This window comes from Mus pahari, chromosome 8 (genome assembly GCF_900095145.1).
Source record: "Mus pahari chromosome 8, PAHARI_EIJ_v1.1, whole genome shotgun sequence".
NCBI classification, from domain to species: Eukaryota; Metazoa; Chordata; class Mammalia; order Rodentia; family Muridae; genus Mus; species Mus pahari.
Genome location: NC_034597.1, coordinates 60,884,208 through 60,911,849, shown reverse-complemented (window position 1 = coordinate 60,911,849; position 27,642 = coordinate 60,884,208). Strand labels below are relative to the sequence as shown.

General features: G+C 47.1%; 1 protein-coding gene across 1 annotated transcript in view; it reads right to left on the bottom strand.

Moving 5' to 3' along the window:
* Nucleotides 1–27,329, bottom strand: part of Bin3 (bridging integrator 3) — a 40,477-nt gene extending 13,148 nt beyond the window's left edge. The window contains exons 1-4 of the mRNA XM_021204237.2: nt 27,226–27,329; nt 8,658–8,706; nt 3,471–3,511; nt 3,060–3,121 (exon numbers count right to left, since the gene is read on the bottom strand). Of these exons, the coding sequence (XP_021059896.1) occupies nt 3,060–3,121; nt 3,471–3,511; nt 8,658–8,706; nt 27,226–27,233 (160 nt within the window). The 5' untranslated portion in view covers nt 27,234–27,329. The remainder of the gene's footprint in view (nt 1–3,059; nt 3,122–3,470; nt 3,512–8,657; nt 8,707–27,225) is intronic.
* Nucleotides 27,330–27,642: the final 313 nt, after the last annotated feature.

The following is a 27,642-nucleotide window of genomic DNA, read 5'->3' as shown; positions in this document are numbered from 1 at the left end:
GAATTTTCTCAATTAGTGATCAAGGGGGGAGGTCCCCTTATGGGTGGTGCCATCTCTGGGCTGGTAGTCTTGGGTTCTATAAGAAAGCAGGCTGAGCAAGCCAGGGNAAGCAAGCCAGTAAAGAACATCCCTTCATGACCTCTGCATCAGTTCCTGCTCCCTGACCTGCTTGAGTTCCAGTCCTGACTTCTTCAGTGATGGACAGCAATGTGGAAATGTAAGCTGAATAAACCCTTTCCTCCCCAACTGCTTCTTGGTCATGATGTTTGTGCAGGAATAGAAACCCTGACTAAGACGGGCTCTCAGCCCGTTCCTAGTCCCACTGTTCCGGTGTCACAATGTGTCACAGACATTCTGGGCCTTGTTCTGGACCTCAAAGTGCTACAGTCAGGCTTGGTATCACTAGTCCTCTAGTGGCCCTGCTGTCACCCATGCGCCAGAGCCTGAGTGCACACAGTGTGTGCTAGAGAAGCTGCCCTTCAGATGCGTGCTCTGTTTCTTGATCTGGACCCAGTGGTCCTAGGCTTCAATAGTCACCCTGGGTCCCAATTTTACTGCTGGACAACAGACTTCTCATTATGCAACAAAATCCTGTACTCCATTCCCATTGATATCACAGCTATTGGGAGAGCAGGTTCCAGTGACTCCCCGGATGAAAGACAGTGGGAAGCGATGCAAAGGCCTTCCATGAAAGTCAGACCTGAAAGTCATTTAACAGATCGGTTCCCAAACCTGACCCCTGGCTCAGGACATGCCTACTCTGCAGACAGGAGGTGCCAGAAGTGAGGTGGAAGTCATGTTCAGACTCTCCCATATCCTTGGGGTTGGCAGGGAAGCTCAGCGGTACAGACAAGGGGGATAGTTTTCTGAACACTGGACGGTGGGTCCACCAGGCCTTTGGCAGCAGCCGCTTCCTGGGAAGGCATTTCTCTTTCTGATCAGAAGCTGTTCAAAGTGTCCACTGAATGGAAAAAGGTGTAATTAACCAGCCAAGTACTGGTACCTGGCAAAAAGTGGGGCAACTCCAAGTCTGTGGGCCCTATTCACTGCACGGCAAGTGGAATTGTAATAGATTCCCAACCCACCCTGTGCTGCCCATCAGCCTGTGACCCTTCAGATGGCATCTGGATACTATGGTGCCACCCAAAGTGGGATTCTACTTCTGGGGCATCTGGTCAAACAATGAGACAGGCCTGCCTATGGCAGTGAAGACAGGCCTGCCTACAACAGTAAAGACAGACAGGCCTGCCTACTGCAGTGAAGACGACCCCCCCCTTGACTGCTTTCTAGCTTGGAACAACCAGGAAAACAGGCAGGGCGTGGGCAGGTGGGCTGGGAAGATGGCTCTGGTTAAGAACACTTGCTGCCCTTCCAGAGGAGCCAAGCCTCGCTCCCAGCACCCACATAAAGCGGCCCACAGTTGCCTATAACTCCAGCTCCAGGGGACCTGATGCTTTCTCCTAGGCTCTGTGGGGACCCGCACTCATGTGCGTACATACTCACATGAACTCACGCGTAACTTACCAAATAAAGAAAAAATGGCTTAAAAACAAAACCAAAAAAACCTTCTGCCCCAAGACAGGTGACTGACAAGGTGAACGGACACTTCACATGCTCTGCCATCTTGAATTCAGAACATATGCAGCAGGTGGGATTCCTCTGAGGCTGTACACGAACCACGGCCACCACAGACATCATTATGTGGAGTGGCTGAAGGGACCAAAGATGGGCCCTCAATCCTACTTGGCCTTAGGGCCAGTGAGCACAGCCACTGGGGAAAGGCCAAATTCCACCTCAGGGCCTTTGCTGAAGCGTTCTCCAGGCTCGTCTACAGAGAGCACCCCCTTATCCCTTCAGGTAGAGGGGCACCTCCGGAGAGAGGCCTCCCTGTTCACCCCACTTAAGCAGCCCTCTACTAGCCTCCATCCCTTTGTGCTCCTTCATTGCACTGGGCTTTGCATGGTGCTGTGGCACGTATGCCCTGACTTCTTACATGCCCTCTCTCGCCAGATGGAAGCTCCTGTCTTGACTGACTACTGAATCCCTAGCCCTGAGATGAGTGCCTGGAACAAGCTGCTTCTTAACCAGCCTTTGTCAAACGAGAGACGGAGGTTCGCCCTGGTCAAACCCGTCTCTCTCAGGTCCCTATTATACAGTGACATGCAGATACACCCCTCTCTCTGGGATCCATGGAGAAGCTGTCGAGGTCGATTCGGCGGGAGCCTTGGTGTGGCCACTTCTGCTGCGGATGTTGGTGGTTGGCACTGTTGCTCTTAACACCAGCATGCTGGAGACCACGCTGCTCTCAGGACTTTACACCAACACACAACTTTACCATCACAGCAAGCCACAGGGCTGAGGGCCAGCAAAAGCGGGTACTTTTCAGACAAAGCACAGTGAGGTTAAAGGGCAGTGTTGGGTTAGAGACTGTAGGGCAGTGCTTGGTGGGGACAGTACGGGAACGTTCTCTTCTGATCTCTGTCACCCAGGGACACAGCCTCTTGCTGCTCCCCGACCTGAGCTGCCTCAATCACTGGGCCCCTGGGTCTAGTTCTTCCTGAACAAGTCTCTTCAGCCAAGAGCCCTCCTTAGCCATGGCTGTTTGCTGGCACCTGCGGGCTCCTCAGCGCTGTGTCCTCGGTAATGACAGAATGATCCTCAAGTTTTCCTGGCTCTACTTTAGCTGACTCTCCTGCTCAGTCGCATAGCCCCTTCGGCTGCTGTTGCCATGGGAAAGCCATGCCCGGAAGGCTATGCTGTCTCTTTTCTCTGACCCTGACCCTAATGCAAAAAAGGCCCTTGCAGCCGAGGCTTGTGCTGGCTGCAGCACTACCCTGACAGGAACCAGGAGTACCTGCTTTCCTGCCCGACCACGCTGAGAGGGGCAGGACCCTGGGGGAGGTGGTGATCCGATCAGAGAGAAACGACCCGGGCCTCCTTTCAGGGACAGCACTTGGTGTTTCCTGAGCACAGTGACTTCTGAATTAGCCCTTGAGGGTCTGAGGAACAGAGCATCCTATGTCTCCTGCTCCCGTGATGGACATGGGGAGGCCACTCACCCAGGTCGGCATCGGTGCTTTTCTTCATGTCCTTCTGCAGGCGTTTGGTCTGCTCTTCCAACCTGAAAACGAGGGGGGATGGACAACTCACCCTCCAGCACTCAGGCCTAGCCTCTTCTCTGCCTCAGAGAAGCCCAGCAGGGAGGAAAGCCCCTCTCTGTGCCACATCTGTCACAGACCTCGGTGCCACCTCAGGCTCTGCAGGAGGCCGACCACCCAGAGACTGCAGTAATGGCCTTCCTATCTCTGGCCAGTCACCTGTTGGAGCTGTGTTCAGTTCCTAACTGTACATGGACAGAGGGCACAGGAAAGGCCTGAGCCCGAGCTGGCCAGAAGGAGGCCAAGCAGGGACCTGGCAGGAAGCACAGACCCCAGCTATCTCCCATCTCCCCTCTGGAGTTTGACACTTACTGCTGAAGTTTTCCATACTCCCTTTCAAAGTCTCTCTCCACCTGTAAGGCAAGCGATAGCTCAGTCAGTGGGGCAATGACAACACAGTGGAAAAAAATCTCCCCCCTGACTGAGACTCCCTCCACACCCTCCCTCAGCCTGCAGCAACAGTGCTGTCCAGTCCCTACATGCTCCAGCAGATTGTTAACAACAGTGTCCCTGTGTTCCCAAACTAATGAAGTGTTTGACTTACGGAGAAGGCCTCTCCTTGCAGAGGGGCCAACCAGGTAAGTTGGCAAGTCTCCATGAAGGTGCCTCAGCTTTGTCATTAGAGGTACTGCTTAGTGCCCTTCCTCATCCCAACTCTGGTGGATCCCCCAGGAGTCAGCTGGACACCAAAGAAGAGGCGGGTCTGAAGTAGGAGGGGTCTGCCATGTGCTAGCCCTGAGGCCTGAGCCAGGGACGTCCCTTCTCAGCCATAGCTTCCTTACAGGCCCTATTTGTCTGCTGTGGGGTCTGCAGAACATCAAAAAAGATCTTGTGTGGGATATCAGATGGGAGCTTGCTTTAGAAGGTCCCTGCACCTGAGCCTTCAAGCTGTGCACTTCTAGAGCCATTCAATCTGGGGTCTACATGCAAGGAGAGCTATGGATATAGCGCAGCAAAAAATTGTAAGCTTATGAAATCATGAAACATCTTTGTATTAAAAATGCATTTACTATTATCGTGTTTATGATGTATATGCAGGGCAGGCATGGTGTATCCGTGGAGGGCAGAGGACAGCTTGCAGGAAGTCGGTCTGCTGTGGGTTTGGTGATCACAGTTGTCAAGCCTGTATAGTAAGCGCTCTTACCCACCAAACCATCATACCGGCCTGCACTATTTTAGGAGGGGAGCAGTAACTTAATCGTGTGGTTCTTGAAAGTGAACGCTGAAGATGACAGTGCCATCTTCAAAAGGTTGGACTAGCCTAGTTATTCCTCCAGCACGTGGTGCAGAAAGGCAGTCGAGAGAAGTGAACAGAGGCAGGGAGAGCGAGCTCTCACATCAGCAGCTTCTAGTATCTTTGAGCAGTGATTTCCCTTGGTCATTGTACCTTAAGGGAAGGGAACAATGGCCAGGTACTCAGCCCACAATGGTGATTACAGAGTGTACATCCATGGTCCTTTCCTGCTTGCTGGGTTCTGGAGGGCCACAGCAGCCTGGAGATGCAGACAGGGATGCAGAGGGTAGCAGCCAGAACTACTTGGGAAATGGCAGCCACGTGAGCCCTGATGTGGCTAAGTATGGCGCTTCCTGCTAGGCAGTGTCACCGTGCTATGGCCTTCATAACCCAGAGGATGTGGCTGCTGAGTCTTATTTTTCTTCATATTAGCATTTATTTCCAAAAGGAGAAAAGGAAAACTAAATATTTCTGGGCCCAAATCAAACTCCCCTGGAGACACACTATGTGCTTGCTCTTCTGGGGTGGTGGTGTGCTGCCGCTGCCTTTGGCTCCCAGCCCTTCTCTTTTGCAATGCCTGAGTGCACTGCTGTGTGTGGGATGTCGGCGAGCACCTGGTCTGCCTGGCTGGGGACTGCTTGGACTTGTACAGAGGGGCCTTGGAGCTCCCAGCCAGGTAGACAGAGTTCCTCGGGGGGTGGGGGTGGGAAGAAGCTCAGTCTCATCCTGGGGTGGGCACATGCTCTTGCTTGATGCCACTCAAGGCTGCCTCACAGGAAACACCACCTCCCCTGCTTCCAGGAGCCATGGTCAAGGGTCCCACATCTTTCTCCCCAGGAAACAGAACCACTTGTGGGTAGGACCCAGAATTGCAGGCCCTCAGATGATGGCTGATAGAATAAAGAGACCCATTGAAGGCACATTCCAAGGTACATGTCTTCTGAGGGAAAGGGCCAAGTGGAAAAGATCTGAACATTTCTGAATGCTTGATGCCTTTGCCAAAAGGCAACTGGAGGCCAGTCAACAATGCAAGTGTAAACACATGTGCGCGCACTGTCAGGGGACTGGGCTGGGCCAGGCTGCTGGAGGCAGCACGGAGAGAATCAAGGCCCAGAGGAAGCTCCCTACATTCTCCTGGGCCCAGGGTGCAAGGGCAGTGCCCAGGCCAGCCTGCCCAGCGTGAGCTCAGCACTTGCCAAGTGAGTGAACCAGCTGAGTTCCTTCCAAACCCAAATTCCTGGGAAAGGGGAAAAGGAGGCCGCAGGCGGGGCGGAGCTCTGATGCCAGGGCTAAGGTGTGTCAGGTCAAAGGGGGGCAGAGAAGGCACTCTGAGAGCCACCATGCAAGGGTGTGCTGCACCTCCCCTTCACTATGCTTCGGGGCTAAGGAGGACTAGAGAGGCCAAAGTCTGACGTTTACTTCTGAGGGAGAGGCTCAACATGGCCACTTGTCCGCCCTGGTTTTTTAAGGACCCTTCCTAGTTAAGAACCTAGGCTTTTGTTTCCTATGTACACAAGACTTAGGGAATCCTTGCTTGGGGGACATGGGAAACCCTGTGTGTGTGTGTGTATGTGATATATAAGCAGGTGCATGTGGTATGTATATACGCATGTGTGGCAAGTATGTATTATGTGTGTATGTGTGTGTGTCTGTGTATGTATATGTGTAATGTGTATGTGTGTGTTTCTGTTATGTGATATGATGTGTGTTTCTATGTCTGTGTTCTCTCTTCGTGTTAAGATGCTCTGAGGCTCCAGAGGGAACTGACAAAGTTGGGTCTGGAAGTGGAAGCTGAGGTCCTGGTCTCAGTGCCAATGGTCAGCCCCTGCAGAGAACATGCCATTCCTGCCACAGCTTCAACAATCACCATTGCATGTTGGTCACCTGAGCACAGGCAGGCAGCGAGAGCAAAGACAATGTTTTCTTTGTGGCTGGAAGCTGGACACCCTGAGCCAAAAACCTGAAAATTCATGAACATAGCATGAACATTTCTTCCCATGACAGGGCTGTCATGACTTCCAATAACCTGGGCAGCCGCAGCCACTCCTATCCCAGAGTGTGTCAGCAGTGTCCGGGGACAGCTGCCAGGGATCTGCACAGCCCAAGCCTGTGTTAGGGGTAGAGAGGTGAGCAAGACTCCATCCAGAAAAGCCAGGGTCCTACTACCTATGCTTAAACACCCCCAGGGAACTGATGGGAACAAGTTGTGCAGACAAAAACTCCATTCTAAGCCACCCCTCAGCTTTGACTGCTGGTGAAAGATCAAAGGCTTAGCCTACAACTCCAGTGAACTGGGGGATGGAGCTGCTGGGACAGGCTGAGTCCTTGATGGCTTTGGAGGAAGCCAAGCCAGCTGTCAATGAGTGATTCTTATCGAGCAGACATGGACTAAGTGCCCGATACGCGCTGGTTTGGGTGAGACTCTTCATGCGTGTGACATAGGTACTACGGTTAGCCTTACCTTACACACTTTTGGCTAAGGCATGTGCCAAAAGTCTCAGATCCCAGAGGCAGAGCCAGAGTTCAGGAAGTCAGTCTCTTACCTGGCTCCCTAACACCTACTGCATACTTGCTCAGCGTGGGGGGAAGGGACACCACAGACTAAAGGATGACAAGTCTCCAGCAAGAAATTAGACGGTTGTATAGGGAGGGGAGAAGGGAAGCTAGGGGACTGGGTAGGGGTGTGGGAAGATTGATTTTCCTTGGAAGTCTTTGCTATTCCTCAAATAAAGGATCTAGGATCCCCTACCATGATGGACTGAGACCCCTGGAACCATAAGCCAAAATAAATAATTCCTTCTCTAAAAAAATACCCCCGGGAACCAAGACCTTTCCACCAACAGACTCTGGCAAGGAGCTGGAAAGTGCATTGTAGCCCATCCTGCTCTGTGGGATCAAAGCCATCGATGAAAGATGAAAGTCATGGTGAGGGAGGGATTTCTGTCTTCTTGTTTGTGGTTGTGAACAAAGTAGGAGAAAGACCCTTTCAAAACCACTTTTCTTTGGATCTTCGGAGATGACTCTCTGGAGGCTTAAAGCCACACCCTCCCACTTCTTGGAGCCCAGCATTTGTAGAGCCAGACTTTCTGAGTCTTAGCAGAGACACTCGCTCCACAGATGGTCAGCGGTGGAGGCGACACCGAGTCTATTACAACCTGCCATTGCATGAGGCCGAGGGCGACTCTTTTAAGTTGAGCCCAGCTTTTTTCCTGTGACCTAACTTTGGACTTCCTGAAGATGGAGACATTGGTCAGATGTGCTGAACTTCCTGCCAAACCAAAACAGGATCTTCCCTCTAGCTCTGGTGGCTGAGCCAAGAAGGGAAGGGGGGAGACAAGGACCTCAGAGGATGGGCACAGGGGCCTCGACTGCATGGACAGTGCTGGGACCTGAGCTGTCATCACGGAGTTTGGTATTTACATGTAGGATCATGCCTGTTAAAACCCGAAGCCTCATTTGTGTGTGAGGAGCTGAGGCTACTCTAGACAGATGGAGCTCCAGAGCGGGAACAGTGCAAAGCAAAGACGGCAGAGTGAGCAGGGCCACAGACCAAGTGCTGACTCCTGCTCTCCAGGAGAGGACTGTCAGCTCTAACAATGTCTCCTCCACGCTATGGAAAAACCAGATGGTGAGGGCAGACGAGGTCCATGGGCTTCAAGCTCTAACGTTCTGTGATCTGTGGTTCTCCCTCCCCAACTTCAGACATAAAACAGCAATAAATATCATGGGTTCAAACAAAAAGAAGTAGGCTACCTGGAAAACCTGCCTGGTCTTTTATGTTGTTGAGGTGGCCAGAAAGAAAGGCCTTTGGCACTGTTGTGAGGTGTGTGTGCAAGGGTATGTGTGTGTGTGCAAGGGTATGTGTGTGTGCAAGGGTATGTGTGTGTGTAAGGGGAGGTGTGTGTGCAAGGGGAGGTGTGTACATGCCTATGCTCCAGAGCTCTCCCAGGATAGGATGCTTGGATGGAGAGGATCTACAGCTGTCCAAAGTTGGGGAAACAGGAGACCCCTGTGGACCACAAGTTCTACAACCAATGACTGGGAATAAGGCTCAGGGCTCTGACCCTCCAGCTCCCAAATGTGCACTTTCAGTGCTCAGGTTCTGCCCTGCGAGGGTAGCTCACCAATAGAGCACTTGCCTAGTATGCACAACGTATGTTCAATCTCCAGTACTGAGAGGAAAGACCAGAAGGCGGAGGTTCCATGCACATACAGGTCATGTGGGGTACAGTTGAGTCTCAGGGCATAAGAACTAGGTTACTCACTGTTTTGGAAACAATCTGCTTTTTGGGCTGCCCGATCTTAAATGGAATCCTGTAAGAGGAAGAGACAGAGAGATGATGTGAGACATGGGGTAGGCTGGGCTGGAGGAATGGATGCACACAGGGGATCAACACTTGGTCCCCTAGTCCTCATGGTCTGAGCACACGTGATCCAATAGCACCCAGCTGGGTTCTGGGACAGATCATGTGCCATGCAGGCTCCTCATCACTCCTGCCTGCCGAAATATCATTCGTATGAATGGTCTGTCACTTAAACACATGGGAAAAGTGGGGGGAGGGAGATACCTTGAGGATCTGTGAATCTTATTTGAGGAACTACTAAGTGTGAAACATGACTCCCTAGTCTTAAAAACACATCCTTGAAAAAGCCCACAACATCCCTCATCCTCTGTAAGAGAGAGGTACTCAGTTTCCCCATAGGGGCTACAGTGTATCTTGTGAGGTTTCTGGGCATGCTAAGGGGAGATGACATACTAAGAAACATTTATGACTAGTTAAAAACAGATGTGATCAAATGTGGCTTACTTGGTAAAGAATCTGCCTAAGCCTGCCTTGAACTTGCTAAGAAGCTGTTCACCAGGTTCCCATGCTCATCTGGAAGTGGGCAGACCTAACAAGATCTTGGGGGGAGGGCTCAGAAGGGGAGCCATAGCTCAGGTTCCACTTACTTTAGCAGGATGCCCTGAGGCCCAAGAGGCTGCTTGGACCCTTTCCGGCTCTCAGGAGTGAGTGGATTGACACAGGCAATTGAAAGATGTCTTTCAGTCCCAACAACATGGACCCTGTTGTTGGCCAGGGCTGGATATTTAACACGGTTCATCCCAGTGGTTACAGAAATGGTAATGTGTCTCCCCTACCTTTCCTGTCTCCGTGTGGGAAGTGAATATAGGGACTAACTCTGGGAAGAAGCCCAAAGCCAGTCCCTCTGACAGACCAATGTGCCAGTGCTGTTATCACCAACCCTTAGGCTCTACTCTCATCCTTCCCTTTAGCCATTCTCCCACACCCGCCTCCACCTGGCCCAAGCTGACCAACACTGTGCCAACCCCACCAGTATAATTAACCACCGATAATAACCCCCAGACAGCGATCTGGTTGAGGGGATGGGCCGGCCTGAGTCACGGCGGTTTAAATTTAATTTCTGGAGGACATCCTGTTTATTGTTAACCCAGCCCCATAATTTGGGAGAGTTAACCATTTGAGGGCTTGCTGAAAACAGACTGAGAGTTGTATCACCATCAGATGGAAAAGGTATGCCGTGAAACTGGAAAGGGGAGAAGAGAGAAAGTTGTTGCTTCTTTCTCAGGTCTAAGGAGGAAAAGGCCCAGGGGGAGCTGGGTTTCTGTCCCAGTCCCCATAATGCTTTCCGTAAGATTGGAGACTGGTATTGGTGACTGATGAACATGAACCCCCGAGGAACACTCTGGAGGCAGCTGAGGTGCTGGGGCCACACATCACCCGGGTTCTCTGGGAAGGAAGCTGTAGTGGGACAAGTTCTAACCAGGAAGCAGACCCGGTCTCTGCCTCACTGGTTTGGCCATTCATTGAAAAAGCAAGTCTCTCTGAAACTCAGTTTCTTCAACTATGTAGCCAGTAGGATGAGATGATCCTCTTGCTCACCTACAAAAAATGTATACCCCAAGAATGTGGGGAGTACACATCCATTATAATCCTCAGAAAGGTCTCAGTTTGGAATGACAAGGAAGCTAGTAGTTGGCGGATGGTGCCTAAGGAGCCAGGGCCTTGCTAAAGTTCAGCTTGAAATCACAGGCCTTTCAGAGCAGCCCGGCAGGAGGGAACCAGTTTCTCACCTTGACCTTCTCTGTCACTCTGCAGGAAGGAAGTGGATCATAAAGGAGACAAGACAAGCTCAGGGTAACTGTGCTGCTCCCCAAGCCCCCCCCCCTTCTCTCTGCCACTCACTTGAGGGTTCTTCTCAAGAGCTGTTCTAGAGTTTGTGGGATCAGGAGGGGTTGACGGCTGAGAACCTGTGTGGAACAGTGTGTTTCCGCACCAGGGAAACCGGTCCCCTGCAGGCAGCCAGATCTCCACTGTAGTTACCGATGATCAGACAGGATTTTTTCAGACTACCTGCAGTTTTTCAACTTGCTCACTCCAAAGCCATGTCTACCTGCTATAACACCTTTTAAGTAAAATAAACATTTTATTCTTGATTTTCAGAAAAATTGTTTAGTATCATAATTACTATGCCTCCCTGCCCTGCTCCCTCTTATGAACATCTTACATTAGTATGGCCCATTAGTCATGATTAATAAACCTGGAATGACATAATAAAATCTATAGTTTATTCAGATCGCCTTAGTTTCTCTTCAGTGTCCTTTTCAGAACCAGGAATCCATGCAGTCTACCACACTACATTTGGTTCCTAAGTGCCTCTTGGTGTGACAGTGTTAGATGTCCCTCGCTTTGATGACACTGGCAGTTTTAACGGGGACTGGCCAGATGGTTTATAGTTAGACTGCCTCCTCACACCCTTTGGGATTTGAGAGCTAGAGAGGTGACTCAGTGGGTTAAGAGTACTGGTTGCAGGGCTGGTGAGATGGCTCAGTGGGTAAGAGCACCCGACTGCTCTTCTGAAGGTCCGGAGTTCAAATCCCAGCAACCACATGGTGGCTCATAACCATCCATAACAAGATCTGACGCCCTCTTCTGGAGTGTCTGAAGACAGCTACAGTGTACTTACATATAATAAATAAATAAATCTTTTAAAAAAAAAAAAGAGTACTGGTTGCTCTTTCAGAGGACCAGAGTTCAGCTCCCATCACCAACATGGTTCAGCTCACAGCCACTTACACTGCCAGCGCCAGGGTATCTGATGCCTTTCTCTGGCCTTGGTAGATATCTACATACATGTGCCATACATTCACACAGACTCATAAGTAAAAATAAACCTTTAAAACAGCAACAACAAAAACCCCATTCTTGTCACGTCTCCTCACGGATATACTGCAGACATGATACACCCCTGCTGTCCCCACTGAGCCACAGGCTGAGGAAGTGCTTCCAAAGTTCCCCTACTGTGGTCCGTCCCTCCTCTCCACTAGGGAGTCACTATTTATTTTACTTTTTTAGGCCATCATTCATATCAGTGTGAACATATTTTATACTCTGGTTCATAATCCAATATGCTTTGATACTCAAAACTGCTTTAGTTGGGCCACTGAGAGTGTTACAGTTGGCTCATGTGACCTTCAGACATATTCCCATCAGTGCACGGGCACCTGCTCGAGTTAAGTCGTACCTCCTTTAATACAAGACACTCCGGGCTCACCGTGAACCTACTTCGGCCACATGGCCATCCCTACTTTCTCAGAATCTATACTCCTTATTTCCCATCCTAAATTTAAGTAGTCAGCACTACTTGGATCACACAGGAAAATGAGGCATACAGCTACACCCGAATGGAGCCTTTGCTTACTTAGAATGGTTTCGTTGAAAAGTTTCAAGAAAAGGGTGAGAAAGAAGAAAAAAAGATCCCCCTGCCAGCCATTATCTCCACCCGAGGTTACTGCTTCATTAGTATTAATTATGTATATTTTTACATGGGCTGAAAGAAAAATAGCTGAGGCAAATGTGCTAGCAGTGTCAGTCCTGAGTGAGAGAATGTGGCTCCTGTCTTCTTTCCTCTTTGCACTTGCTGTAATTCTTCAAGTAACCAAAAAACCAAGAAACCAACCAACCAAACAAACAAACAAAAAACCCCAACCCTTCAGGTTTTTTTTCTTAACTACAAAAACACCACCTGATTAGTGTTCGAACCTTAGAAGACGTGGAAAACTACAAATGATGAAGAACACAACCGCTGAGTGCTCGCTCACACACTGTAGAGGTAAGACCGAGCAGAACAAAGCAGCGAGCAGCTGAGTTATTGCTCCAGACATGCATCTGCACACTTGTATCTATCCACACATGTACTGATAATAACCTCTGAAAAGAAAAAAAATGTCCATAACATGAACATTTTGATATGAAACATAATTTTTAAGTCTAGTATTTAAAAATTTACTAATTTGGCAAAGTAATGGGTTTCCTTACAGCATTGTCACCCATCTGGAGAGAAGTACTTTACCCTCCTGCTCTCAGCAGTTCCCTGTGTCCCACCAGGCTTGCTTTAGCTTTCCTGGTATGTGGATCCCAGCACTCCGCTCAATTTCCCACTTCCCCTAAGTTCTCTTCCTTTCATGATCCCTTTTCTAATTTTGTGATACACACACACCCTTTTAAATTTAGCTTCTGCAAGAGGAAAAACACACATGGGATTTGTCTTTTGGAGTCTGGCTTATTTTGTTTAACATAATGACTTCCAGTTGCAACCATTTTTTCCCCCTACAAATAAATGTCATGATTTCATTTTTCTTTATGGCTGCAAAAACCTTCCCTGTGCCCATGCTCCACATTCTCATTGCCCATCTATTTGTTGACAGAATCATAGGGTAAATGTATGCCCTGGTTTTTGTGACTGGTACAGTTAGTAACTGGATGTGCAGGTATTGCTTTGGTGTACTGACCCAAGATTCGAGTGGCTGACTCGTATGGTAGTTCTAGTTTCAGTTTTCTGAGGAACCTCCATAGTGATTTCCATAGTGGTGGTACAAGTTTACACTCCTACCAGCAGTGGATACAGGCTCCCCTTCCCCCACACTCTCACCAGCATTTAGTACTATTCATTTTCATGTAATATGCCAATAGTTTTCATCACTGATTTAAAAAAAAATATTAGACACTTGTTGTGTATGTGCATACGTGTAATGCTGTGTCAGGTCATTCTACTGGGTGGGTCTCAGGGGTGGAGCTCTAGCTGTCAGGCATGGGGGTGGGAGCCTTTGCCCACTGAGCCGTGCCATCAGTGTCTGTTGTACTGTCTGTTTTCTGAGACAGGGTTTCTGTGGAACTCTGGCTGTCCTGGAACTCACTCTGTAGATCAGGCTGGCCTCGAACTCAAGAGATCCACCTGCCTCTGCCTCCCGAGTGCTGGGATTACAGGTGTGCGCCACCATGCTATATAGTGTTTTAAGTCAAGGTTTCTCTTTTTCCCAGGTATGACTCTCCTGCCTCATCCTGAGTCTGGGACTACAGGTGTGTCACATGCCTGGACAAAATTTCTTTTTGAATTTCAAATGTATTACTTTTTCATCTTCCAACATCCCAATAAGTATGAAGTCTCTGTGAAATCTGAAGCCACCTTGATTTCTGCCCTTTCTATGTGGTCCATTTTTTATTTTCTTTTTGCAAGTCCAAAGGATGGTGGGTTTGCCATGGTCTGTTTTCACCTACTGTGCTGGCTTCTCACTGGGCAGCTGGCAATCTCTAAGACATGATTGGCGCTCTTTCCTCCATTGTCTGGTACCTGCTGCCATCTTGCTGATCCCTCTCGATTTCTGATTTCTCTGCTTTTCAACATTTTCTTAATTTTATTTTCTAATTATTTGTGCATTTCTGCTATCAGGTTTTACTTAATGACTTTAATCCCAGGGACATGGTTTTAATTCAATGTGTTTTGCAAAAAGAAACCCAATTGTTAATAGTAATAACCACTTATAAAACGTGTAGCTATCACCACCACCTCAGTGCTGAGGCTGAATCCCAGGTTTTCTTCTGTATTTTCCCCACTAGCATATTTTTAACCTCAGAGCTTGACTGTCCTTTGTGGTATCATTTTGTTGCTTGTGTTTTGACTGTTCTTTGTGGTATCATTTTGATTTCCCGGTTGGCTCATCTCTCTGTGGACTGTAGCAGTTTAAAGTTTCTTCTCCCTTTCCAGTCCCTTTTTTTCTAGTCTTTATGGATTGGTCTGACACATCTTCCTTGGAAGCCTCACATATATGACTTGGGGACAAAAGAAAATTTTGAGGTGCATAGGATGTTGGTTGATCATGAAGAGCCATCTGACTACCATTTGTGTGGGGATCTTCTTGACATGTAGTTTTTTTCTCCTGGGAAGGGAAGAGCCCAGTAGCCTCTGCACTGGGACTAGAGGCCACCCTGCTCAGCATTCTGAGACGCTGGTGGGTGGAGCAGGGTGTGCGCCATGTGTGCTGGCAGGGAGGGGCATGTCTTGGTTCTTGGCTGTGGACACACATTTCATCCCCGACTTCACTGTGGTCCTCTTTCCCTTGACTGTGTCCAATCTCTCAGAGATGGTTAGGGATTTGTAGGCCAGTGGGTATAGAATTTTGCATCCCTTTTTAAAGAAAAAAGATATAAATAAATGTGAAAGTGAAAACTTAAGTGTAGAAAAAGGCTTCAAAGATAAAAATTGGAAGTAAACAAATGGAAAGGAAAATCGAGGGTAACCTGCGTCTTTCTTACTCATCTTCTTGCACACTTCTATATATTTATTCCCTCTCCTGGCTGTTCGGCCTTTGTCTCTTCACATGCCAGAGTCAGTATCGTTTTCTCAAGGGAAAAAGTGAATTCAGTTTTTTCCCTCTCATAGAGTTAACTGAATTTGTTTTCTACTACTTACAATTTAGAAATAAATAGTGTTTCCCTGCTAACTAATAATGTATAAATATAAAATTTAATATTGCTGTAAAATTTAGGAAAATCCCACATTTCTTCTGTAAATAAACTGTAAGACTCCAGGGCATAGTGCAAGATTTCTTGTAGAGTGGTTTATCTCATGTTCTTGGAGCGAGTGACAGTCACCATTCTGTCACTGATGTCCTTGTAGGAGACACATCATGAGCTCTGTTATCTTTGTTGTGTCTTTCACAATCAATCCGCCAGAAATTCCTGTCTTATCCATGTGATTCCTTCCTGTTTACCAAATGGATTCTTAAACAATTATCATTAATATTTAAAATTGATTTAGTCTCCTTACTGATGACTAGTTTACAAACTGAAAATACTGTTATATTATTTGATTTCCATTGATGTAATTGCTCCCTTACATTTAACATTTCTGTCTCATTCGTTGTTACATCTAATTCCCTCTCATTTTTTATAGTTCGAGGGATTGAACCCAGGTTCACCAGGCAAGCATTCTACCAGTGAGTTTCGGTCCTCAGTTTCTCTTTTACTTTAAAAATTGAAAGGCGGCTTCAGAAATACTTTTTGTATACTTCAAACTCAGAGCTAGTCATTTTTCATTTGTTTTATTCAAAAATGTCCAAAAATGCCTTTACAAATGGCAGATTAAACAATATAATCTCAATTCAACCTCCCAGACCCACCCAAATAAAGGCACAGGCTATGTCAGAGCTGAGTGACTTGAGGGGTTAAAACAAGACAGAGTGAGAAGACAGAAGCTTAAGCAAACAATAAAGATTAATTAATTGTGGTAGAAATGCTTTCAGTTTAGAAAAACAGGTCCACATGACCACAAGGCTAGGGTTCTTTCTAAAGGGGCTGGACAGCGTTTGTGCAAGTCAGGGTTCCTGAGGTAAAGTTTTCATTAGCTTCTCAGAGTAACTCCACCTGTATGTGCCTAGTATAGAGCTCTCTTAGGGAGGGGGACCCTGCATCCTGCTACGGCACAGCAGAAACTTGGATGATGGTTCTTGGAATTGCCCAGTGCCAGTTTAGGGTCTAGCTATTTTCCCCCTCCAGCAGGTGGGTGTGAGGGAAGTTCACTGTGGCTTGGATTTGCATCTTTCTCATGATGCTGAACATCTTCTCCCTTCCGTGTGTTTATGGATTACATGGGTACCACTGGAGAAACACATTGGGCTTTCTTTAGTCCTGTTGAGTTGTGAGAGGCCAGTTTACACTCTGGGTGTCAGATCCTCAATTTCATTCCATTAATTTACAAGCCAGTTCACCCCATCTCTCTTCCTGTGGCTTTGGAGTGAGCTTTAAGACTGGGAAGTTTCTTAAGATTGATTTGATGATCCTGTGTCCCCTTTCTAGTGGGTTTTTTTTTTTNTTTTGTTTTTGTTTTTATTCTTTTTTTTTTTTAACTTTTTAAAAAGATTTATTTATTTATTTATTTTATATATAAATACACTGTAGCTATCTTCAGACACCCCAGAAGAGGGCATCAGATCTTATTATGGATGGTTGTGAACCACCATATGGTTGCTGGGATTTGAACTCAGGACCTTTGGAAGAACAGTCAGTGTCAGTGCTCTTAACCTCTGAGCCATCTCTCCAGCCCTTGTTTTTATTCTTAAATCTTGTATCCACTTAGAATTTATTTAAAGTGTGTGGCTACAGAGTTGCTTTAACAGGAATTAAACTTGATCTTTTTTATAAAGCTAGGTGTGCTGGCACATACTTATAATTTATGATCCCAGAACTGGAGACAGGCAGATCCCCATGGCTTGCTAGTCTCCCAGCTTAGCCTACTTGGAGTCCCAGGTTGGTGAGATCCTATCTTAAAAGACAAGACACACAAGGCACACAGCTCCTGGGGACAGCAGCTGAGGTTGTCCTGGTACTGTTGTCAACACACACCTGAACACGTACTATACAATCTTCTTCTTCTTTTTTTTTGGTGTTTGTTTATGTGGGCTTTTGTTGTTGTGTTGTTTTTTGTTGTTGTTTTTTAAAGATAGGTTCTCGTTCTGTAGCTTACATTAGCCTGGAACTCATTCTATAATATAAGTTGACATTAAATTCACAGCGATCCTCTTGCCTCAGCCTCCTAAGTGTTGACATTACAGGCATGACTTAAAAAATATCTTTGAGAAAAATCATGTATTGGTGTTAAATATTCCTACTGTTTCACAAATAAGTAAAAATTTTAACAGCCAGTAAAATTAATCCCTTTTCATTGCATGACTTTCCAGGTAATATTTAGAGCTATTTTTGTTTTATTATTCAAGATGAATCATCTGCTGTGTCCTCCCTCCACACTAAAGCCCTATAAATACATACTTAATATCATTAGGGATGCATCATACTTTAAGTGTGTGAAGATCCTAAATCCACAGACACATAAGTTTACACCTAGGGTGGTAATATTTCCATTTGCTCATTCAAGTCTTTTTCCTGTGTCCCTTAGTCATAAGACTTGATTTTTCATTTCTTTTCCATCAACCTCTCTTGACTGACTCCCTCTCTCCCTCCCCTCCCCCTTCCTCCCCTCCCCCCTTCCTTTCTTTCTTTCTTTCTTTCTTTCTTTCTTTCTTTCTTTCTTTCTTTCTTTCTTTCGTTTTTAAAGATTTATTTATTATTATACACAAGTACACTGTGGCTGCCTTCAGACACACCAGAAGAGGTCATCAGATCCCATTACAGATGGTTGTGAGCCACCATGTGGCTGCTGGGATTTGAACTCGGGACCTTTGGAAGAGTAGTCAGTGTTCTTACCCACTGAGCCATCTCTCCAGCCCCCCCTTTCTTGTTTAAATAGGGCTTCTACATTTATTTTGTTGGCTATCAAGAGCCCAAAGTAATATTTAAATGTAAAATTTTTAGCTCTATAAGTCTTAGGAATGTTTCATAGTAGTTATTAATTTTTCTAATCCCATGAAATGGGATTCTTTTTTGTTTTATCTTGCTGGATATATTTCCCTTTTAACCACCCGCCACACTACCATACCTATATACTTAACCTGTATAACTCAAAAGATTCAACTGCAGAAGAGAAGACTAATTAGGGTTTCCAAATAGATACAGGAAAGTAATGATAAAATGTTCCTTGTCTTTACAAATACTTGAACCTATGCTTTCTTCTTATCTAGTTACTGTGCTAACTAGAAAGTCTTTTTTTTTTTTTTTTTTTTTGTAAGAATAAGATGGCTTTGCATTTGCTCTTTCACTAAGAAACATGAAGGGAATCACTGACTTCAGTCAGAAAGCCTGCAAACAGGAAGGAAGTAGCTTTCTGTTCCTAGATTACTAAAAGACCCAAAGGCCACATTTTTGGCAAGTCAATGGCTTGGCAGCATGCATCTGGGTGAGCCATTTACTCTCCTATGATGTACCACTGTGATAAAGTGAGCAAATATATTTCCTAATATTGATCTATCCTATCATTACTGGTGTTCTGCTTAGTAAAGGGTACAGGTTAATTAACTTCTATGTATCTACATCTTGCTTTCTGATCATGATACGTAGCTTATCAGGGACAAAGACTGAATGTTTTTCTTCTTTGCAACCCTGGCAGGTACTGTTTTAGGTACAGTGCAATGTTGTCAGCCTTCGGGTAAATATTTACTGCATCCTTACTAAGGGCCACCTTTAGTGACAAATAAGGAAAACCTGTGCCATGATGTCATGGACCTTTTCTGTCATCCACAGTGATGAATGATGAAGTGAATGAACAAAAACAATGTCCTATTCCATACTCAGGTCCTGCAGAATACTATATTATACTATGATTTAGGATTCCTGAAAAATACACAAGCAAGCCCTTCCCCCACTCCCACCCCCACTCTTAGACAAAAAGGTGTATAAAGAACAAAAAGGTAACTGCCTTTGGGTCCCTAATCTGATACTCAATCAAAGTACACTGACAAGGAATGCCGACAGCTGCAGATCATATGTGGCCTTCGTCTGGAGAAGTTACCATTTTTATTTTATAAGTTTACCATTTTTATGCCCATATGTATATATGTGTAAAATGTGCCTGTAGAAACCTGAAGACAGTGTCAGATATCTGGAAGTCATGTTACAGATGGTGGTTAGGCATTATTCCATTACTGGGAATTGAACTCAGTTCCTCTGTAAGAGCAGCAGTTGCTCTTAATGACTGAGCCATCTCTCCAGTCCCCAAGGCAATTTATGCTAAAGAGCTTTTGAGGCTACTATGAAGGGAGGCGAGTGTTTTGGGTTAATTTTTTATATAACCCTGTTGTGCCCAGGAAATAACTAGAAACCAGGGGCAGATGGGCTGCTCCTTGGCACTGATATGGGACATACTCTCAGTGGGCAGAGGGAGGTGGCAAGGAGGGGGGACAAGAGGAAAGAAGCTGTAGGCTCTCTGTTCTCTGTCCTTCCCTGTGACAGTCAGGCTAGGAGAAGCTGCTACTCTGGGAGGTGGCAGCATGTGAGTTGTGCCTCCTGACCCAACTTTTATCCTGCCCTCCCCCCCCCCCAAACACACCCGGGGACTAGAGGGACAAGCAGTAGCCCAGAGAGAAAGTAGGGTTTTCCAGAAGGCCTCTATGTTCTGGAAGCAATCAAGAGGTTTATAGTTCTCTCTGCAGGCACTTCTCAGTTCTGCTGGTCACTCTATAAACATAAGCACCAGAGGTCAGGGGAAGGGATATTTTGGTCTCAGTAACAAAATGGTGAAAACAGCCCTCAACCTCCAACATGCCTCACCTCGGAAAGAAAGAAAACAAAAAACAAGTTCTGTGTGTACAGAAGGGAAAGGATTCTTTTTTTTTTTTTTTACAATAAAGAAAAGTCAACAGGATGTTCTCCGAAGCTACAAATATATTCCTTTCAAACAGTAAATATCTCTATTAGCAGCACGATGGCAGTTGGCTAATTCTGTCTGTCTCAGTAAAACCTTCCAAAAAAGTTCCTGCTCTTGTGTAACATCTATTTACAAAACGGCTATTTGCATTCTCGATTTGCTAGGTTTCTCAATCTTTTGTTTCCTCACCCACCCCTACTGCAGGGACAGAGATAAGAGGCTGACCCAGATGGTGGCTGGGTGGGGATCCCCTGAGTTACCCCAGCACATCACTCAAGTCCTGCCTTCTTGGGAGCATCCCCTGCACTCACATACACAATGGCTGGGAGTTCAAAGCTTTGTATGCTTTTCTCTCTCTCTCTCTCTCTCTCTCTCTCTCTCTCTCTCTCTCTCTCTCTCTGCTTCACCTGCCTTTCCAAAAAGTGTTTCTGGTAAATAGGAATCTAGGCCTGTGGGTAGAGAACCCCAGAATGATTTAGGCTCCCCCTTTCTGCGTCTCTGGATATCTCCAGCTGGGCAAGAGACTCACAGAGCTGGGGTGGGGGTGAGAGGGAAGGAGGCCTGAGCAAGAGTGGGCGGTGGTTGATAGTGGCTGAAACCCTGGCTCCCCAGGGAGTGGTCTGGGCCTGAGTCACTGTCTCTCGGCAGGAGAGGAAGGTGGGCGTGAGGCCTCAGCTTCTCCAGCCTAGGACTGGCCCTGCCCCATCCTTCAGTCACTGTCTTTGGAGTCCTGCCTGCTCCAGTCTAAGGCCCACAGGGCTTGCCACTTTAACAATCACACAAGTAGAGGACCAAGGCCTGGGTCCTGGCCAGGCAGGGTTTAGAGAGTCATGCGGCACTGCTGGGACAGGTGCTCAGTGGATCTCTTTTCTAGCTGCTATGCTGAAGGCCAGAGAAAGGTCAGCCTGAGAAAGGGAAGGACAGACATCCTTAGAGGGGAACAACTAGGGCTGAAATCACTCACCTCAGTTATCTATGACCACTGCCTCCAGCCCTGGCTTGACATGAATTAACTGCATCCCAAGCCAGAGAGCTTGAAACAGGACCCTTGACCTGCCATTCATTTGAAGAGGGTGTGTGCATAATTAAAAATAAAAAGCATGACTCTGTGACTTGGCCGACTTGTATGTGGGACCAGGACAATCCACTGGCTCATCTGTGATCCCTCCTTCCCGCTGTCCCCCAAGCTGCCCTCTGAAGGGGAGACAGAATGAACCACATAGTGTTAGGTCATGTAAACAAGGGCACCGCCAAATCAAAGTGAGCACTTATTAAGCATCTGCTATGGCCAGATTCTTGTGTGAGCTGCTTCTGATACATCCTGTATTTCACAGGGATGGCAATGGGGGAGGTCAGGTGTCAGAACACTGGGGTTCAGATCCTGGCTGTGTCCACCACCCTCTGTGACATTTACACAAGTCACCTCAACTTCCTCAGTTTCCTTACCTATAAAATAGGGTAAACATCTGCTTGGCCTATAGGTTGCTGAGGGTGTTAAGTAAGTCTAATGCTTGAAACAGCTCCTGACATGCAGTGAGTTAGGTCTGGAGAGTTTTGCTGTGACGGTGGTGACAGTGGTACTGTGATGAAGACCAAACTGAGGCCTAGAGTTAGAGCTGCAAAGTGACAGAAGTTACACAGGGGGGAGTGGACAGAAGACTTCTGTGCTGTTCTTGAAGCAAGTGGCTGTCGGGTAGCAGACTGTACCACATTCAGGGCCAAGCTACACCCTAGTTTACAACCCAGAGGGCATTTCTCCCTAAACAGTGTGAGGATTTGTGCTAGCAGCTCGGAGGCTGGCATGTGCTTAAAAGCCAGGAAATGAGTAGATAGAAAATTCAAGGTGCTTGGTGATGACTCTGAGAACCTTCTAGTGCTTGACAGATGGGTCACTCTCATTCTAATCCGTCAGCAAGACCTGAAGACAGGAGAGGCTGGGTGTCCAACTTTACAGATGCTGCTGGAGCCCCAAGCCTGAGTCCTGTCCTTTTTGTTATCCTAGGACTCACCTCCCTCCCTCCCTGTCCCCCCCCCCCCCCCCCCCCCCTCCCCCCCCCCCCCCCCGAGTTTCTCTGTGTAGTCCTGGCTGTCCTGGAACTTGCTCTGTGGACCAGGCTGGCCTCTAACTCACAGAGACACCTCTGCCTCTGTCTCCCAAGCGCTGGGATTTAAGGCGGGTGCCATCACCACCCGGCTAATTTCATATTCTCCTCATATTTTCACTAAGCAAACCCTAGTATCGTTTTTCTGGTCTAGTCTTTATGTAAGCAGCACAATGTCACTGAGATACCAGCTTTCACACCCAGCTGTAGACTTCTGAGACTCATTCATGTCCACATACAGACTTCTACTTCGCTTAATTTATTTATTTATTTTTGAGACAGACTCTCAATCTGTAGTCCAGGCTACCATCAAACTCATGATGCTCCTGCCTCAGTATTCCGAGTGTTGGGATTACAGGTATATGCCATTATGCCTGGCTACATCACTCACTTAACATGTCACTTCTGTGTGTGTGTGTGTGTGTGTGTGTGTGTGTGTGTGTGTGTGTGTATCATAGCTGCTAGACATCCACAGTGACAAAGCTGGCTTCTGGCATGTGGTTCATCTGGGCTGCTGTGGCTCCACTGTCTCAGGTCCACAGAGCCCAATCTGCCCCTCCGGCCCCCAACACCCCGGTGGGTTCCCATACCTCCTCTCCTCAGACACTTCTTGCCCCTATGCTGTCTGTGAGATGACACTGGTCTGTTTGCCTGAAATCTGCTGTCTCTGTCTCTCTTTGGTATTGGAGGTTGAACCTACAGCCTTTGACATGCTAAGCAAGTGTTCTACCAGTCACTGATTTACATCCCCAGCAAGCACTCATTAATTTTAATTAATTAAAATATAATTAAAAATTGTATTTTTATCAACATATGGAAATCAGACAAATAAACACCATATTCACACTGCTGAAGTGACAAGTGCTAGTTTGTAGTTTGAATATTTGTGAGCATACTCCTGCATAGTCAGTTTCAAACTGCAATTCTTTTTGGGTGCTGGGTTCTAACCCAGGGCATATAGATCAATTTAAATTGTGACACAACAAATACATATATTATATACACATATCATTTATATATATGCATATTACATTATTTATATATGTATATATAGATAATATAATATACATGTATTCTGAGACAAATAACAAGGTGGGGCTACCTGAGAAACAAGATTGACCTCTGGTGCATGCATACACACACACACACACACACACACACACACAAATTGTAATAAAACTATTGGGAAGCTATCATCTAAAATGGCTTTCATGACTGTATTCTTTCTCCTTTTGGAGCTTTGCAGGCCACAGCCACAATAATTTAAATCACTGCTTTTGCTATATTGCCTCTTTGCTTAAAAGCCCTTAATTTTCCAAAGGCCAGGCTCAATTTCAACTCCTCAGCAGGGCACTGACAGCAGTACAAAAAGTGGCTCCAAAGCTGAGTGCCAAGGTCTAACTGTGGAGCCTCTGCCCGGCCAGTATGTACTGTGCTGGCCTCCCTGCCGACGGGCCTCCCTGCCGACTGGATGTACAGACCCTGTCATGCACCCTCTCCAATCACTTTTCCCACATGCTTCTTTTCACCTGCATCTTGTTCTCAGTTCTCCATGGAAACAGTAGGCACTTGCTAGGTCAAAGTTAAATTAAAAATCTGCTTGGAATCATTCCTGACATCATCCTGACACGTATTTCTAGTACTTTCCAGGCACTTACTAAAGGCAAGTGTTGACTCTTGCAGCCTTCCAAATGTCCCTTAGCATTCAGCACCTTTGTAATGTTTAACAGTATTTAATCAACAAATATTGGTTGAATATCATCTGTGTGTGTCACACCATACAGTTCCATAAAAATCAGAACTGAAAAAGGCCTTAAGAGGAGAAGACACCTAACTTACCAGACACCCTGCCTGCGGGATATCAGTTGTTCACCTTCCAAACACACTGCACACTTTGAGGACTATCAATATCGAAGAAGGTTGCGAGTGAGAGAAAGCCTACATGTTAGAAAGGGGCACACAGTCTTCACGTGGAGCAGCTGACTTCTGTGGCAGGTATCTTCTGAGATTATCTAGTCCATGTTACTGAGGGAGAAAACAAGACCTGGGAAGGCTGACCAGCCACCCCGTGAGCAACCGAACCTGGACTTGAGTGGAGTACTCAGTTTCCTAGTCCACCGTTATCTCTATTACCTTTAATTCCTTTCCTTCTCAAATGACACCTTAGCACCCCACCCCGTCCTGTCATTTAAACCTCAGATTATGGAGGTACATGGATCCAGGGAAAGCTATAATTCTTTGAGGCAGAGAGAGTAAAGTCACTGTTCTTCGTTTTTGATACAAGGTCTCACTGCGTATCTCTGATTGGTCTGGAAGTTACTTTGTAGACCAGTTCAGCCTTGAACTCACAGAGATCCCAAGTGCCACCATGCCCTGCAATTACTTCTAGTTGTAGTTCATTTTCACAACATACTGCACTGAATACACAGTTATGCAGAAACAGGTGGAGCAGGGGTGAGGACAAAGTGGGGGGCATTTGATTTGGGGCCAAGAGGTGGACTAGTGCTGCAAGAGAGGCAAATATCCAATGCTTCCTTCCAAATAGGGCAGACCACTGACTTGCCTTGCTGGAAGGCTAATGGGTGGGTGGGTGGCTGGCAGTGCAGGTACTCACTAAGTAAACAGGGGTTATGTAGGCTGCCTGCACAGTGAAAGAAACAAACAAAGACCTCTTACTCTTTCTGCAAAGTCCACAGTGTGCAAAGGGCATCAATATTGGACATTTCTCACTGTGACATTTTGAAAGGACAGCCTAGTCCAGAACAATGGATACCCTTTGGGCACTGCGGACCACGGCAGCCTTATTTAACTAGGCTTGGCCTAGTCCATGTACTTGGTGAACTTGACCTTGGGCATCAGCCTCCCATGATGGCTCTACGTCACTCTGGTCTCTTCCCGTAGTGAACATTCCAGTCTCAGATGAATGGATGGATTCATTCTGGGAGCAGGAAAACCACGCTGCAAGTGAGTCAGAAGGACCCAACTCTCGCTCCCCTGCCAGCCATTGAGCTAGGAACTGAGTGCGATTGTGTGCCCAGGCACGGGCGTTGGTCCCCTCTCTGGGAGAGAGGGTCAGGGTCCACGCAAGAGATGACGTAGAAGCCCTCGAAGCAGGAAGAGAAAAGGATCTCTTCCTTCAGGGACAAAGCCATGCTTTTGGTTGTGACCCTCCGTCCAAAGATGTGCTTGTACTGGCCAATTAGTTCATGACAACCTCAGCCCTGTTAGTTGCTGCCAATTCCAAGTCTCTCCAACCTGATGGGCTTTGTTGGAAAATGGTTTGAAAAAAAAAATGCTAGTTTTCAAAAAAAGGAGGAAGAAGGGGAGGAGAAGGAAGAAGAGGAGGAGAAGAAAAGGAGGAGGAGGAGGAGGAGGAGGAGGAGGAGGAGGAGGAAGGGATCTTTCTGAAAGACAGACAGAAACAACTGGCCTCAGCTCATCCAGAGAACCCAGGCCTCTGCTCCACTTATTCTATTTTTTTTTTAAATAGAAATTTTAGTCTAAACGGAAAGCACATATACTTTCTAACTTTTATTTTCAAAAATTAGGCAAGAGAGAGTCCAAGATTCAAGGTGCATAAACCAAGATGACTTCTAGCATCGTGAAGCTGGAGGTACACAGACTGATGCTTAGAAGAAAGGACTCTGCTTTAGGAGATTTCCCTTTAGCAAAGGGAACTGAGGAAGTGCCCCTTGACTTGTCAGTAGCTAAGCTGTAACAAGATGGAGAAGTTAGCTTTTAGGGGTTCCAGCTTTCTGTGGGCCTCTTGGAACAAGAGGCTGAGGGAAAAAACGAGTATCTCCTGCTGAGGCTGATTAGAGCTCCGCAGGGGGGCTCCCCCCCCCCCCCCCCCCCCCGTCCCTGCTTCTCCAGCTGTCTGACATTTGTCCACCAATTAACCTCAGTCTGAGAAGCAGGTGGAGGAAGGGGCAGAAGTGGTTTACACTGTACATTAGAATGCTAGCCTTGACATTGACTGACATTAGCTGCTGTGGCTAAAGCTTGGTCTCCACTGGTGGTCAAGCGTGAAAGCCTTCTCAGAGGGTGTCTAGCTAATTTCATTCATTCATAGCTGATTATCATGCACTTATTTTGCAAAACAGACTGGGCTCTGAGCAAGTCCAGCCCCTACATTAATGCACCTTGGGATCTAAAGAGGGCTGATTAATCTCGTACTTCTTTGGAGGCCAATGTATTCATACAAATGCATTGTAAACAGTTGGGAGTTTGTGAGAGTGGGGACTGTGGACACAGAGGCTCTTGGGCCTAATGGTAAAGACACTGACAGCCTTTAAAGAAGCCCAAGGAAGACAGAAAATTTATGACTTTTCCCCTCTGCACATAAAAAAAAAAAAAAAAAAAAAAAAACCAGAGAAAAAAAAAAAAAAAAAAAAAAATCCAGAGCAACAATTAGGGACTAGCTTTTGGGGAAAGAGGACCTTCCACAATAGGCTAATCACAAACATCAGTGGTATCAACCGTGAGCTCCCCACCATCTGCAGCTGTGACACCCCATCTCGATGGCTCCTTGGTTTAACGATCGCCATAAAGTTTAAGCTATGTCTACCTTAGAGAGGGCAGTGGGGTCACAGCCCTGGAAAGATTCAAACAGTCCAATCACACATTAAATGTGTGTGTGTGTGTGTGTGTGGTGTAATTCTGATCCTTTCCATGTGAGAATCAACTTTTAAATTTTTAAAAAGAATTTCGTCTTTTGAGGCGCTGCTAGGTGATGTTATTCCAGTTGTCTGAAAGCAGCTGGGTTTTGGTCACAGAACTGTACCTAGTCTGCCTCAGTGAGCAACACAGTTCCGGAGCGGATAAGCGCGGTGTAGAGATGCCCACGGGAGCGAAGGAGAACACTGACTCCACCTCAATGGATAGCTGAGAGAAGAGGGCAGAGGGACTCCTCACGCCAAGGAGCTGAAGGGAAATGCGATGGGAGAAAGGGCAGGCAACAGGGATCAGACGCGGGTCCCAGGCTAAGGGATCCTCCTCGGGAGTCTGGCCGAGAGATGGAGCCTCCGGGAGAGCACCGAGGAGGCTCCCGGAGCCGCTTAGGAGCAGGGCTGTCGGGCCGCCCTGGCTCCAACCGACGCCACCCGGCCTCACTCACCAGCTCATGGTCCTAAACCCACGCCGACTGCCGGGGTCCTCGGTAGAAAAGTAGCTCCTCGAGGATCACTTCCGGATTCGGCCAGTCTCCAGGAAGTGATGCGGGACACGCCCCCCTTTTGCCCGGAAGAGGCGGGAGGGAGGCGGGCCCACGCGTTAACACTTTGTTCTCTTGTTGTTTGAGGCGGAGTTTCCTTGCGGGACGTGGTTGCGCTCCGGCCGTGCTTTAAGGCTCTGTGCGTAGAACCCATCACGGGCTCGTCACTGCTGTTTCTGTCCGATACGGGTTTTCTAACTCGGAGACACAAACGGCGACTGTCGTGTGGAAGGAGCTAGAGGAGACACAGTAGACGGGAAGCTTGCGCTTTGCTCTACACACTTTGGTATTGAAAATGTTGCACGTTTCACATACATCTCC